This window comes from Rhinopithecus bieti, unplaced genomic scaffold (genome assembly GCF_001698545.2).
Source record: "Rhinopithecus bieti isolate Rb0 unplaced genomic scaffold, ASM169854v2 scaffold_39870, whole genome shotgun sequence".
Lineage (NCBI taxonomy): Eukaryota > Metazoa > Chordata > Mammalia > Primates > Cercopithecidae > Rhinopithecus > Rhinopithecus bieti.
The window spans coordinates 155531-170937 of NW_016817144.1; the positions used below are offsets into that span (position 1 = coordinate 155531).

Below are 15407 nucleotides of genomic sequence, written 5' to 3' on the forward strand. Positions count from 1 at the left end.
GGAGGGAAAAAGAGGCCCTATTGAGTCTACGAGACAAGTTTTCCAATATTGCTCAGCCTTAACATTAATAACAAAGATCATACATGCATCTTTGGCATTCTTAACTCCTAACCATCAGATTTATTCTATTCAAGTGTTAGTATAAAAATGGATTTCACGTGCATGGCTTTTATAGCAAGATGCTTTTAAAATGCATTCTAAAATCATGATCAATTTACATATTTACCCATGCCTCCATTAGACAGCAAGGATTATGCTTCTCTCAAATTTGTTTCAGCAAATTAAAATGTTAGCATACATTTGAAGGCAGTATGAATTTAAAATGTATAATGTTTAATGGAAGGTATTTCCTTTCATTAAAAAATGTGAAATCAAGTAATACAAACTGCGCCATAGTGCATACTAAGACATTCAATTCAGCTCCTGAAATTCAGCTGTGCAGAACAGGGCCCCGAGCAACACTTGATCAGGACCAGTGCCTAACTCTGCTGGAGAGTTCAGAAAAGAGTGCTTCCCAGTTGAGCCTACCCTCCGTTTCAGAATACAAAGAGCAGAAAGGTCAGCCTCCACAACTGCCAGGTCACTTTATAATTAAAGTATTTGTACACAGTAACTTTTCCAGTGGGAAAGAAGTTACCTGCAGGACAGTCAAGGACACATTTTGGGACCGCTCTCAATGAAGAAAGCAGAAAAGTGCAGAGTAATCCTATAAATCCATGAATTGTAATGAAGAGTTCCTTGATTCCCTGCAGGATTCTGCAAATCCTTCATTGCAGGCCCTGCAGAGAAATTGTACTTTTCAGCTGTCTCTATTGAGTGTGTAATGGAGTGATGATATTTTATTTCAAATCAAAAGATGAGTTATAAAAAACTTGGTCAAACAAACTATGACTGGTTGTATTAATAAATAAATTCCTTCATAGAGAGTACTTACTTTTTTTTGTAATACTAGCTGATTGTAATATAAAGGAACCCAAAAAAGGGTGATTTTAAAGAAATTGGAAAATGTTAAAAGACACACAAAACGAAGCCTAAGGGGAAATGAAAACGGCTCCCTAACTCGCTGAAATAATCTGAGGATCCTAGCAAAATCTAACTGCAACTATGACCGATTCTGATTTCTAAAGATGTTCCCAGAACTCTCATGTTTTCAATGTTTATGTTCCATCCTTCTCAATTACAGGGGTGAAAAGATAAAGACAAGGACATGAAAAAGGAGAAAGCAAGGACAAATAAGTGAAATGTGATATAGCAGATAAAGTACCAGACTGGGATTTAGGAAAACCGGGCACTATTCCTGTGTCTCTGTAGCCACAGGCAAATCACTGTACATTTACAAAAGATAAGAAGTTCTAAGATCCCTTCCCAACGTCAAACTACATGATTTTACAACTGCCAACACTATCTATTTAGGATGCATCCCCTAAACTTAAAAGTGCCCAGAAAATTTTAAATTAGGACTCTTTCTGGGTTTAAAAAAATTTCTAAGGAATCTTAGACACTACCTATTCATACACAAATAACAGAGAACTCCAAAACAAATGTTTATCATGCAAATAAGCTACATTAGGAAGATTTTCACATTATGATAAGCTTTATGAAATTTACAGGCATGTTTATGTCTTATTTTTTACGAATTACCTAATAAAATACAAAACATTCCAGAAAGTTGGTGATTATCTTGTTCCCAGAGCAGTAACTCAGAAAATCAGACCACAAAAACAATCACATCTGACACGTTCCTTTTGTCTTATGAAAGTTAAAACTGAATTTCATTTTAAAACATTGTCTTAAATTTTAAGTCTTTAAACATTTTCCCTACAAAACTTTAGTACATACCAGTTGGCCAATTTTGAAGCTTTCTGTATCCTGTTTCCATTAGTATCTTTAGCCATTAATATGTTTCCTGTCTTATCTCTATTATCTCATTTTTTAAAAATGAGATATTCTTGTGAGATAATTCTTTTAAAAATTTTCTCCCTCCCCAAATACATTTTAAAGTACATACCTCCAAGTGATGCCAAAGGTTGGTCTAGGAGAAGGATATGGCCATATATCCAAAGCAGGTTTTGCATTGTAATTAAAATAAGGGACCTCTCGGATTCCTCCTTTTCTGGCCAACTTTTTTAAGTCATCATTAGGCAAAACAAAAATGCTCTTCTTGCTGCTCTTGGTAACAAATTTTCTATAGGATGGCAGAGCTGTACCTGAGCGAGTCTTCTTTGGTCTTGAAAATTTCATCAGTTTCACTTTGTCTCGTGTGGAATACTCTTTGCTCACAGTCATAGATGTAACCAGCGTGCCTCCTGTGGTGGTCAGGGAGTCTGTCACTGTCGTGGTGACCACGGTTTTGCTCTGCTCCTTTACAGAGATGATGTCCACACTGCTGCCTGTGGAGGGCGTGGAAAGCTTGGTCACCGTTGTAGTGGTGGTTGTGACAGTGGACTTCGCACAATTTTCTGTGGAAGAAACCACAGTTTGCTTATCGCCTTTTTCTACCTTGATCACAGTTTTTGATTCTGTGGCCACAGTGGAAGTCATCGTGGTGACTTCTGTGATGACGGTTTTTCTTTTAGATTCTCCATTGACATTTTCATTTTTGTTGACGGGCAGACCATTTTCATCAATAAAGTCATTACTGAGATTAGATTCCTCTCCAGAAGGAACAGGTGATGAAGTAACTTTCTTAACTTCTGAGGTTTCTATTTCCATATCTTCTACCTGATTAACTGAATTGCTTTCTGGACAAGATGGTGAAGGTGTGGTTGTCTGTGTACCGTCAGACTCTTTGGTTGATGGCAGGGTCTCAAGGCTATCTCGGTAGTTACCTTCAGCATCTGAAGAACTCAGTAAATGTGATTTTGTTTCGGAGCTGTTTCTTTCATTAAAATCTTCCATGATGACATCACCATTAATGAATGGCCTTACAGCAGATTCTTTAACAGTCAATGATTTAATATCATTCTCAGGGATTATTTTATTTATATTATTAACCTTTGGTTCAATATTACCACTTACTACTTTACTCTCAGAAATTTCTTTCAAGCATTCACCTTTCAAATATATCTTGGGTTTATTATCTTTTCCATTTATTTGAAATGTACTTGTTCTCTGTCCTTTCTTTTCGGACTCTCGATTTTCATTATTCTTTTTGTCAGTAGTATTTTTTAGCTTTATTTGATCACTACATTTATTAACTGATCTCTCCTCTAATTTCTTCTGCTGACTTGTTTTTTTACCATTTGCTTCAGTTACCTTACCCAGCAGCCTGTCCTCACAGTTTCCAGTGGACTTATCAGAAACCAATTCACATTTTAATGGCTCCAAGCCTTCAATACCTTTTTCTTGAGTTCTGAACTGTTCAGAAATACTTTCATTGCTATTCTGAACAATCATATCTTCTTCACTGCTATCGTGAATAGACACAGTATCAGAACTATTTTCCAAAGTGCTATTAGATTCAGAGTCACATCCCAGTTTTCCTTCAAAGTCCATTGCTTTTGACAGAGGTGTGGCATCTCTGTCATTGGTACTTTTAGGCACTGACGAATGTAAAGCACTCTTGGAAGAAGAAACGATGGTGTCATTTTCCTCCTGTATGAGCAGGTTTTTGTTCTTATAAATCAAAGAATCAATATCACCTGCACTGGCTAGTTTAGCGTCTTCAATGAAAAAATCATTTCCTTTTGTTTTACTCTTACTGGGTTCCTGGCCTTTACTGGCAGGGTCAGAGACATTTTCTTCTATGTCATTTTCAATGGAATTTTGTTTCTGACAGTTTGTTTCTGGGCTCCGAATGGAGATATCATCTAACACTTGACCTTTTGGATAAAGTTTGTTTGTGGTATGACTAGGATCACTCATTCCAAGAACTGAGGAATCACTTTCTGAACATCCCCGAATCAAGTCCTCAGGTCGATCATTATTTGCATTCGGGCTCTGTTCTTGTCGCATCGAGTCACTCTGACACCCTTCTTTTGCTTTTGTTATTACTGGTGATTCAGAGAGATTTTTTGAAGAATTTGTAGAAGTCTTTCCTATACCCTTAATTCCACCCTCCAACTTGATTTTTTCGAGGCGCTGTTTTTCTTCCAGTGTAAACTGTTTAATTCTCCTTTCAAGAAGTCCATCTAGTTTGGATGATTTTGTTTTCTTTTTGTAACTAGTCCTTAGATGAAAACCCTCACTAACATTGACCACATCAACTTGAGAACTCTCCTGACAATTCACATGTGACTCTGTTTTCATGTCATCGTCTATTTCCATTGGTTCTTCCTTGCAGGGTTTATCACTGTCAGAATCTAAAAGCTCCTTCACATCTGTGAAACAAAGACATTTATAGAAATGTAACTTTTACTCTGAAAGGAGGAATTTATACTTTTTTTTTTTTTTTTTGAGATGGAGTCTCACTCTGTTGCCCAGGCTGGAGTGCAGCGGCGTGATCACAGTTCACTGCAACCTCCACCCCCTGGGTTCAAGCAATTCTCGTGCCTCAGCCTCCTGAGTAGCTGGGATTAGAGGCATGTGACACCATGCCTGGCTAGTTTTTGAATTTTCAGTAGAGACATGGTTTCGCGATGTTGGCCAGGCTGGTCTTGAACTCCTGACATCAGGTGATCCGCCCAACTCAGCCTCCCAAAGTGCTGAGATTATAGGCATGAGCCACTGTGCCTAGCCAAAAATATTAAAGTATCTATTTTTCTCATTTTCTCTCTAGAGCTTGAACATATATTTCAAAGTTCCTGATCAATGGATAGTGTTGAACTTTATGAGACATACATCCCCGAAATACTTAAATATTCTGATCCTTAGTATCTAAAAATGATGGAATGCCATAATGAAAAAGTACTTAGTATGTGGCAGGCGACTGCACACGCTAGTACCTTCATGTAATATTTTGTATAGACTTTTACAGTTATAACATATCTCTAGCTACATGCATTATTTAGCTTATCTAGTTTTTTAAAAAATGACTTGTTACAAAAGACAATGTAGTTCCTCAAAAGGTTAAACAGAGTTACCATATGATCCAGTAATTCCATTCCTAGGTATATCTCCAAGAGATGTGAAAACGCTTGGCCACAAAAATCTTCTGCATGAATGTTCATAGCAGCATTATTCATAATAGCCAAAAGAGGGAACAGCCCAATGCCCATCAACTAATGAATGGATAACAAAATGTGGCATATCCACAGAGTATTACTCAGAAATAGAAAGTACTGATACATGCTACAACATGGATGAACCTTAAAAACATGCTAAGTGGACGAAGCCAGCCACAAAGGACCACATATTGCCTGATTCCATTTCTATGGACTGTCCAAAATAGGCAAATCCAGAGAGACAGAAAGTAGACCGCTAAGCTGGCGGCACTTTGGGGAAGGATTGGTAAGTAACTGCTAATGGGTATGAATGAGGCTTCTTTTCAACGTTATGAAAATGTTCTAAGATTGACATGATAATGGTTGAACTTTGTGACTATACTAAAAACCACTGAATTTACACTTGAATTGGGTGAATTGTATGGGATATGAATTACATTTTAATAAAGCTATTATCAAGAAAACACAACGCAGTACCTTTCCTGTGGTGGGACCCCGATCCACTGCATTCTTATCACCCCCAGGCTGCCCTCCACAGCTGACTCTCCTTACCTTGGTCCTTCTTCTCAGTAATCTTTGAGATATCCATTTCACTTTGGTCTGCTCCTTTTGCAGCATCTGAATCTTTTACCTCATCTTTTTCAGAATCAGGTTCTGTTTTTATTTTTTTGGGACTTCGTGAACATTTTCTTTTATCTGACTCATCCATATTTTCATCCATATTATTTTTGGCTAAAAAGAACCATGTATAGCACAATTAACTTTATTTCCAGTATTAGTACTTTAATATGTCAAGTTTAGTGAAAACAAACAAGTATTTTCCAGCAAGTTATGTTTCATTTTTTCATTTAAAAAAAAAAAGTACAAAGGTCTTACTGAGTATAAGGTACCATACAATCCTATATGCCTGGCTGACCTAAAACATAGAAGGAATGACTGAATTTCAGACATTTCAGAAAACTTTGTACAAACATTTTTGGTGAAACATGATTTATGAAATTTGTTTTAAAACACTGCAGGATAAAAAAAAAAAAAGTGGACCTGGTGCAGAGCCTCATGCCACTCTACTCCAGCCTGGGTGACAGAGTGAGGCTCTGTGTCCAAAAAAAAATAAAAATAAAAATTGTAATTCAGTAACATAGCTACAAGATAAACATTAATACTACAGGCTGGCGTGGTGACTCATGCCTATAATCCCAGCACTATGCGGGGCAGAGGTGAGTGGATCACCTGAGGTCAGGAGTTTCAGACCCGCCTGGCTAACATGGTGAAACCCCATCTCTACTAAAAATACAAAAATTATCTGGGCGTGGTGGTGCGCACCTGTGATCCCAGCTACTCAGGAAGCTGAGACAGGAGAATTGCTTGAACCCAGGAGGCGGAGGCTGCAGCGAGCCGAGGTCACGCCACTGCACTCCAGCCGGGGTGACAGAGTGAGACTACGTCTCAAAAAAAATAAGCGGTCAGTGACAACTGAAACAAGAGTGATAAAATTTGGATGTATGTGGTAGCTCATGCCTATAATCCTAGCACTTTGGGAGGCAAAGGCAGGTGGATCACTTGAGGACAAGGAGTTCAAGACTAGCCTAGCCAACATGGTGAAACCCCATCTCTATTAAAAATAGAAAAATTAGGCAGGGCGCGGTGGCTCAAGCCTGTAATCCCAGCATTTTGGGAGGCCGAGACGGGCGGATCACGAGGTCAGGAGATCGAGACCATCCTGGTTAACACTGTGAAACCCCATCTCTACTAAAAAAAAAATACAAAAAACTAGCCGGGCGAGGTGGCGAGCGCCTGCAGTCCCAGCTGCTCCGGAGGCTGAGGCAGGAGAATGGCGTAAACCCGGGAGGCGGAGGTTGCAGTGAGCTGAGATCCGGCCACTGCACTCCAGCCCGGGCGACAGAGCGAGACTCCGTCTCAAAAAAAAAAAAAATAGAAAAATTAGCCAGGCATGGTGGTGCACACCTGTGATCCCTACTCAGGAGGATGAGGCAGGAGAATCGCTGAAACCTGGGAGTTGGAGGTTGCAGTGAACTGAGATCGTACCACTGCACTCCAGCCTGCGTGACAGAATGAGACTCCATCTCAAAAAAAAAAAGAGTGGTCAGTGACAACTGAAACAAAAGTGATAAAATTTGGGTGGGTGTGGTGGCTCATGCCTGTAATCTCAGCACTTTGGGAGGCTGAGGCAGGCAGATCACTTGAGGCCAGGAGTTCAAGACCAGCCCAGCAAGGTGAAACCCCATCTCTACTAAAAATACAAAAATTAGCCAGGTGTGGTGGTACGAGCCTGTAGTCCCAGCTACTTGGGAGACTGAAGCAGGAGAACTGCTAGAACCTGGGAGGTGGAGTTTGCAGTCCACTCCACTCCACTGCACTCCAGCCTGGCTGACAGAGCGAGACTGTCACACACACACAAAAATATAATGAAAGAAAACTCGTGTATGAAGGATTATCACAATCTGTTCGTTGATTCCAGAAAGTCCATATTAGTAGTTTCTAACATACTTTGTGTCACAGAACCCTATTAGAAATGGATAAATACTATGATCCTCTACCAAGGAAAAAAGTGTGTATATAAATTTTTGTAATCTATTTGAATGGTTCTTGGACTCCTTGAAGTTTATATAACAGAATAAAAGACTGAAGAAAAATCATGAAATGCAATGTGTGGCCTTGCCTGGACCTGGTTTACTGCTAACAGTAAAAAGGTACCTCTAAGACAACTAGGTCAAGTGGAATATGGACTGAAAATCAGATGATTAATTTATTAATTATAGTTAATTCGTTGAGTGTGATAATGACATGATGGTTATGGAAAAAATGTCTATGTAGAGATACATACTGAACTTCTGGTGAAACATGATTTCTGGGATTTGTTTTAAAACACCACAGGATTTTAAAAAATGGTCAGTGACAACTGAACCAAGAGTGACAAAAGTTGGCTGGGAGCAGTGACTCACACCTGTAATCCCAGCACTTTGGAAGGCCAAGGCAGGCAGATCACTTGAGGTCAAGAGATCGAGACCATCCTGGCCAACATGGTGAAACCCCATCTCTACAAAAAATACAAAAATTAGCTGGGCATGGTGGTGTGCGCCTGTAGTCCCAGCTACTTGGGAGGCTGAGGCAGGAGAATTGCTTGAACCCAGGAGGCGAAGGTTGCAGTGAGCCGAGATACGCTAATGCACTCCAGCCTGGCGACAGAGCGAGATTCCATCTCAAAAAAACAAAACAAAACAAAAACAACTTCCTAACCCCCACAAAAAAACCTCATTTATGTGACAGTGTTTTGGAAGCCTCTATCACTTCCTTTCTGGTTTTCTCTTACGTGCAACATGCTAAGGTTACCAGATACATAACTCCTCAAGAAGTGAATTAGTACTGAATTTAAGATTTTTTTTTAAGAGATTGAGTCTTGCTCTGTCATCCATGCTCGAGTGCAACAGCACAATTGTAGCTCACTGCAATCTCAAACTCCTGGCGTCAAGCAATCCTCCTGCCTCAGACCCCCAAGTAGCACCACGTGGCAACACGCCTGGTTAATTTTTTAAACTTTTTTGTAGATATGGGGTCTTGCTATGTTGCCCAGGTTTGCCTTGAACTCCTGGGCTCAAGTGATCCTCTGGCCTCAAGTGATCCTCCTGCCTTAGCCTCCCAAAGCACTGGGATTATAGGTGTAAGCCACTGCGGCTGGCCCGAATTTTTTTTTTTTTTTTTTTTTTGAGACAGTCTTGCTTTGTCACCCAGGCTGGAGCTCAGTGGTGCAACCTTGGCTCACTGTAACCTCTGCCTCCTGGGTTTAAACCATTCTCCTGCCTTAGCCTCCTGAGTAGCTGGGATCACAGGTGTGTGCCAGCACACCCAGTAAATTTTGTATTTTTAGTAGAGATGGGGTTTCACCATATTAGCCAGGGTAGTCTAGAACTCCCAAGTAATACACCTGCCTCAGCCTCCCAAAGTGCTGGGATTACAGGCATGAACCACTGCACCTGGTGGCCTGGCCTGAATCTAAGATTTTGAAAAATGATAATCAGGCGGCTGAGGCCTCTTCTAAAAAACAAGTTCCATTCTACGATCTTACGGAAATCTGAGACATCAAATTCCTGTGAATAAAGGTAATTTTTAAAGTTTTAGGGTTTTAGTAAACTAAATTGGTAATTTTGCAGTACTATTAAAAATTTCAGGAAAATGTTTTTATCTAAAATATAGTCAATATACTACAAATTTATAAGAAATATAAAGCAGGCCGGGCACGGTGGCTCAAGCCTGTAATCCCAGGACTTTGGGAGGCCGAGACGGGCGGATCACGAGGTCAGGAGATCGAGACCATCCTGGCTAACACGGTGAAACCCTGTCTCTACTAAAAAAAATACAAAAAACTAGCCGGGCGAGGTGGCGGGCGCCTGTAGTCCCACCTACTCCGGAGCCTGAGGCAGGAGAATGGCGTAAACCCGGGAGGCGGAGCTTGCAGTGAGCTGAGATCCAGCCACTGCACTCCAGCCTGGGCGACAGAGCGAGACTCCGTCTCAAAAAAAAAAAAAAGAAATATAAAGCAGAACGATTATGCAGAAAACGTAATTTTAATTACTTACTTCCTTCTAATGACTTTCTGTAATTCACATTAGTATTGCCTGGCAATTTCGGAACAAACCTATAGACATGAGTTTTACTAATCCAGCTCCAACCACCATAGCCCGTCACTCTGTACTCTTCACCTCTTTGTTTCCAAACCTGGTGTAAATGAAAACATTCAACAGTAAGAATGACAATGCTTATAAACCACATGTGGTTTTATGCGTTTTACCAAACAAGTTTCAAAGTCAGGCAAATTAAATTTACTAATCATCCCCAGGTTTTCCAAGTGGGGACAAAAAAAATTTACTAATCAACTTAGCTTTCACTGGGAATCAAAGATCAACGAAATAATGCTCCTTTTTAGCATGTAAAATTTAACACAATTTTACAGTTTTATAACAACTTCAACAAATTGTCCTCATAAGCCTCCTATATTCTACTAAGATAAACTGATGCTTTGTAAATTTGCCAGGAAGATGCACTTCATCCCTAACATATTACTTAAAAGACTATGTCAAAAGTAGGCCAGGAGCAGTGGCTCACACCTGTAATCCCAGCACTTCGGGAGGCCAAGGCAGGAGGATCACCTGAGGTCAGGAGTTCAAGACTCACCTGGCTAACATGGCGAAACCCTGTCTCTACTTAAAATACAAAAATTAGCCGGGCATGGTGCTGCATGCCTATAATCCCAGCTACTCAGGAGGCTGAGGCAGAAGAATCATTTGAACCCAGGGGGCTGAGGCTGTAGTGAGCCAAGATTGTGCCACTGCACTCCAGTCTAAGCAACAGAGCCAGACTCTGTGTCAAAAATAAATAAATAAATAAATAAAATAAAAAGACTATGTCAAAAGTAAAATAAAATTAGTATTCAAAGTTTCAGGATAAAAGTTTCAGAAATGGCTAACACTATTTTAAAGGGTTGTTGTAAAAATTACCTGATGTTTAACTGGAAATGTGTATTTTACCCATGTTGCTTGCTGCATCGTTTCTTCCTCTTCCTGTTTTTTCTCTTTTTTTTTGACTTTCTCCTTTTCTTCTCTTTCAATTGATGTCATCCGGTGTAACCTAAGAATGCATGGATAGAAAGACAATGTTAACTTAGAAAAATAAACAGAAAAGATAAAAATGCAATACTGAAAAATGAGGAAGACAAAGCAGACTTACTTATAATCCTATAAACCAGACAATCCCAACTGACAAAACTTAGTTGTAGTTGTACAATTCCTTAATAAGAAAAGACAAAGAGTACAAAAAGGCAAAAACAAGAAATGCTATCCTTTCCATGCCTCCTCCTAACAAATAATTATGATTTATTCCTAAAACATTTCATGTACATACCAACATTTATATATCTCTTTACATAGTCCATTACATATTCACACATATGCTATTTTTTTTTTTTTGAGACAGAGTCTTGCTCTCACTCAGGCTGGAGCGCAGTGGCACGATCTCGGCTCACTGCAAGCTCCGCCTCCTGGGTTCACACCATTCTCCTGCCTCAGCCTCCCAAGTAGCTGGGACCACAGGCGCCCGCCACCATGCCCGGCTAATTTTTTGTATTTTAGTAGAGATGGGGTTTCACCGTGTTAGCCAGGATGGTCTCGATCTCCTGACCTCGTGATCTGCCCGTCTCAGCCTCCCAAAGTGCTGGGATTACAGGCGTGAGCCACCGCGCCCAGCCTACACATATGTATTTTATAGTGCACACACAACCACAGTTTTTAATCAGTGGATAATTACACTAGAAGATCTTTCCTTATCAAAATACACAGATGTTTTAAGGAATTAAAAAATATACCATTGCATGGATACGCTACAATTTACTAAACCAGGTAACTGTTAAAGAATATTTTGTTGCCAGGCGCGGTTAGCCTGGCAGGAGATCGAGACCATCCTGGCTAACACGGTGAAACCCCATCTCTACTAAAAAAATACAAAAAAAAACTAGCCGGACGCGGTGGCGGGCATCTGTAGTCCCAGCTACTCGGGAGGCTGAGGCAGGAGAATGGCATAAACCCGGGAGGCGGAGCTTGCAGTGAGCCGAGATCCGGCCACTGCACTCCAGCCTGGGCGACAGAGCAAGACTCTATCTCAAAAAAAAAAAAAAAAAAAAAAAAAAAAAAAAAAAAAGCATATTTTGTTTCCAGAGTTTTTTCCTTCCAAAAAATGAAGACCAAAGAATACAAAAACATTTATTTTATCAAGCAATATTTCTGATTCTCACAAGCACGGGGGATTTCAAAGCATTCACAGGATCTACTAACATAAATGAGGTTTCTTACATCCACAGAGAATGGGGCCCATGGGGCCCCAGCTTTCGAGAGAGAAGAAGGATGAGGAAGGTCGGCCCATATTGACCTAAATCATGAGACACAGGCACCGGCCACAACGCTTTCTCAGGCAGGAAAGAAAATCACTGCATCTACCAGTAAAGACCAGGCCTGTGGTGAGGCTCTACATTCAGGCAATTAGACTAGATTTTCATGAATCAGAATATTTCTCACAAACAGAGACACGAAGCAAAACCTACAAAGAAAGGAGCTCTTGTCTCTAAGAGCGCTAGTGGCAGAAGAACTGCTTTTATCACACCCTAACCAAATGTAGCCAATTTCTCATGCACAGTTCTGTGGCAAGAATAGAGACCTTTTTTTAACGGGGTAGTGATGCCAAAAAGATGTGGGAGGAGATTTCAGTCTTTTTATCTCCTTCCCCCCACCAAAAACTCCCCACCACTCTCCCTGCTTCTTCTCGCCCCCCACTTTTAAGGTTTTGTGTCCCTGTGATTGTAGGTCCCCACAATACGGTCTCCCCCAGGCTGACAGCTCATGCCTATTAACTGCACTCAACTGGTGTAGCAAACATTCTCCATAAGGCTCTTCACAGTCTCTCATAAGGTGATGGGAGGAGGGGAAAGGGAGTAGATCCTCACTGGGAGTAATGTACTCAAATTCCATCCCTCTGGCAACACACTTGGAACTAAGGAGAAGGACAAGCTCTGCAGGCACAATACAGTGGATAACCTGAAGTCGCAGGCTACAGGAGTAAGGCGGGGTGACTATGCCAGAAGGACTGTGTAGGATTTCTCATGGAGATTTTGAGGGCTTGTCTTCTATACGCCTCCGAAAGGCCAGGTCCAGCATGGCAACTGGGCCATTTTTGCTGAGAGGCCAGGAATGGAGCACGGTCTAAAGGACTCTAGCGCAGTGACACCCTAGGAGCTCACAGTTGGGCAGCGTGCTCAGTTGTGTTCTTGGTGTCCACGAGGCAAAGAGGTCCCTTTTATCATTAAATACAAAGGCTTCCCTTTGCGGAGGAAGCAAGGCCAGTTAGGCAGTATTATGGCTAATCTGTGATGCTACCTATCCCAGAGGAGCATGATGGTGGGTGTGCCAGTGGCAGATTTTCCTTCTACTTCTCCTTGATCAACTAAGTCCGACCAGGAGAATGGACTGAACTTCAACTCCACTCCCAATCTCCACGTGGGGCTCAGGGTTTTGTGGTGTTTTGCTATCACAGCCAAAGCTGTAAGAAACAACATTTTATGTCCTTCTAGGTAAACCTAGGGAATACACCTCTATATCCTTCAGTGGTGGGATGGCTGGGTCCAAAAGTTCCTGCACTGAAAATGCTGATGGATATGGGGTCAAACTGCTCTTCAGAACAGTGCAATCATAGCTCCACACTACCATCAATCATGAAGCCACCCTGAGCTCCTACAGTTTCACTCATGCTGAGTTAGTACTGAACTTCTAAACTGTTAGTCAAATTCAGAGGTAAAATATACTATCCCATTGTTTTAATTATGAAAGAAGGAATCATTTTATGTCTACTGGCCTTTCATATTTATTTTCTGCAAAATGCCTATTCAAATCCTTTGTCTTGTTTGTACTAGACTATTAGCACTTTTCATTTATAAAAGGTCTTTGTCAATTAAGAAAATTTTCCATTTGTGGTACAAATATTTTTCCTCAGTTTGTCATGTCTTTTGAGTTTGATTACAGTAACAATTTTCCACTCAGAATTTTAAATACACGTATCCACTTTTTTCCTCTACGGCATCTGGACTTTTACCTGTTTAAAAGAAAGTATCACAATAAAACATAAATTAATTCATGCTTTCTTATTGAAGTTCTCTTTTGTTTTTAGGGTTTTGGGGTTAACAATTCTTCATCAATCTAAATGTTTTTTTGCTAAGGCAGAGATCTAAGTGATATTTTCCCAAACATGCTTTCCCTTTGTGATGTGTAATGCTACCACAGCTGAATCTCCATGCTTAGGTCTATTTTTGGATTCTGTATTTATCTACTGATTTGCTTCTTCTGTAGAAAAAATTAATGAAGCTTCAAAATGTGCTCTAATATCTAGTACCTTTTTCATTAACATCTATTTTTTCCCCTTTTGGCTATTCTTACACAATAACTTTCTTTTTCCTTTTTTTTTTTAAAGATAGGTTGTCACTCTGTTGCCTGGGATGCAGTGCAATGGCGCGATCATAGCTCACCTCAGCCTCAAACTCCCGGGCTCAAGATCTCCTCCTCCTCTGGGCTCAGCCTCCCAAGTAGCTGGCATTACAGGCACACACCACCACACCTGGCCAATTTTAATTTTTTTGTAGAGACAGAGTCTTGCTATGTTGCCTAGGCTGGTCTCAAACTCCTCACTTCAAGTGATCCTCCTTCCTCAACCTCTCAAAGTGTTGGAATTATAAGCGTGAGCTACTGTGCTCAGTATTCTTGCACATTAACTTTTCTAGATCAAATATTAGTTTCATTTTGGTCAAACCTCCCCTGCTCCAGGATGGAAAATCTTACTCCCAAAGTATCCTTCATGTCTTTAGTTAAGCTTTAAAGATTGCTTAACTTTTTAATTAATTATTATTTTTGGTAGAGACAGGGTCTCCCTATATTGCCCAGGCTGGTCTTGAACTCCTGGGCTCAAGCGATCCTCCCACCTCACCTCCCAAAGTGCTGGGATTACAGGTGTGTGCCACCACGCCTAGCCTAAAGATTTCTTTACACAGGCCTTGAATATTTCTTGTTACATTTGGCCAAATGTGGTGGCTCACACCTATAATCCCAGCACTCTGGGAGGCTGAGGAGAGTGGATCACTCGAGGACAGGAGTTTGAGACCAGCCTGGTCAACACGACAAAACCCCGTCTCTACTAAAAATACAAAAATTAGCCAGGCATAGTGGTACTTGTCTGTAATACCAGCTACTCGGGAGGCTGAGGCAGGAGAATTGCTTGAACCCGGGAGGTGGAGGTTGCAGTGAGCTGAGATGGCACCGCTGCACTCCAGCCTGGGTGACAGAGCAAGACTCCGTCTCAAAACACACAGACACAGACATGCACACACACACACACAATTATTCCTTCATTATAATTTTTCAAAATATGTAAAATGCAACTAGGTTAAGACACGTGGCCGGGCGCGGTGCCTCAAGCCTGTAATCCCAGCACTTTGGGAGGCCAAGACGGGCAGATCACGGGGTCAGGAGATCGAGACCATCCTGGCTAACACAGTGAAACCCCGTCTCTACTAAAAAAAAAAAAGTGCAAAAAACTAGCCGGGCGAGGCGGTGGGTGCCTGTAGTCCCAGCTACTTGGGAGGCTGAGGCAGGAGAATGGCGTAAACCCGGGAGGCGGAGCTTGTAGTGAGCTGAGATCTGGCCACTGCACTCCAGCCTGGGAGACAGAGCGAGACTCCGTCTCAACAACAACAAAAAA

General features: G+C 41.1%; 1 protein-coding gene across 1 annotated transcript in view; it reads right to left on the minus strand.

Annotated features, from left to right (window-relative positions):
- The window catches only part of LOC108517749 (nucleosome-remodeling factor subunit BPTF), a 76675-nt gene extending 65939 nt beyond the window's left edge, over positions 1 to 10736 (minus strand). The window contains exons 1-4 of the mRNA XM_017855840.1: positions 10616 to 10736; positions 9698 to 9836; positions 5655 to 5834; positions 2009 to 4319 (exon numbers count right to left, since the gene is read on the minus strand). Coding sequence (XP_017711329.1) covers positions 2009 to 4319; positions 5655 to 5834; positions 9698 to 9836; positions 10616 to 10735 — 2750 coding nt within the window. The 5' untranslated portion in view covers position 10736. The remainder of the gene's footprint in view (positions 1 to 2008; positions 4320 to 5654; positions 5835 to 9697; positions 9837 to 10615) is intronic.
- Positions 10737 to 15407: the final 4671 nt, after the last annotated feature.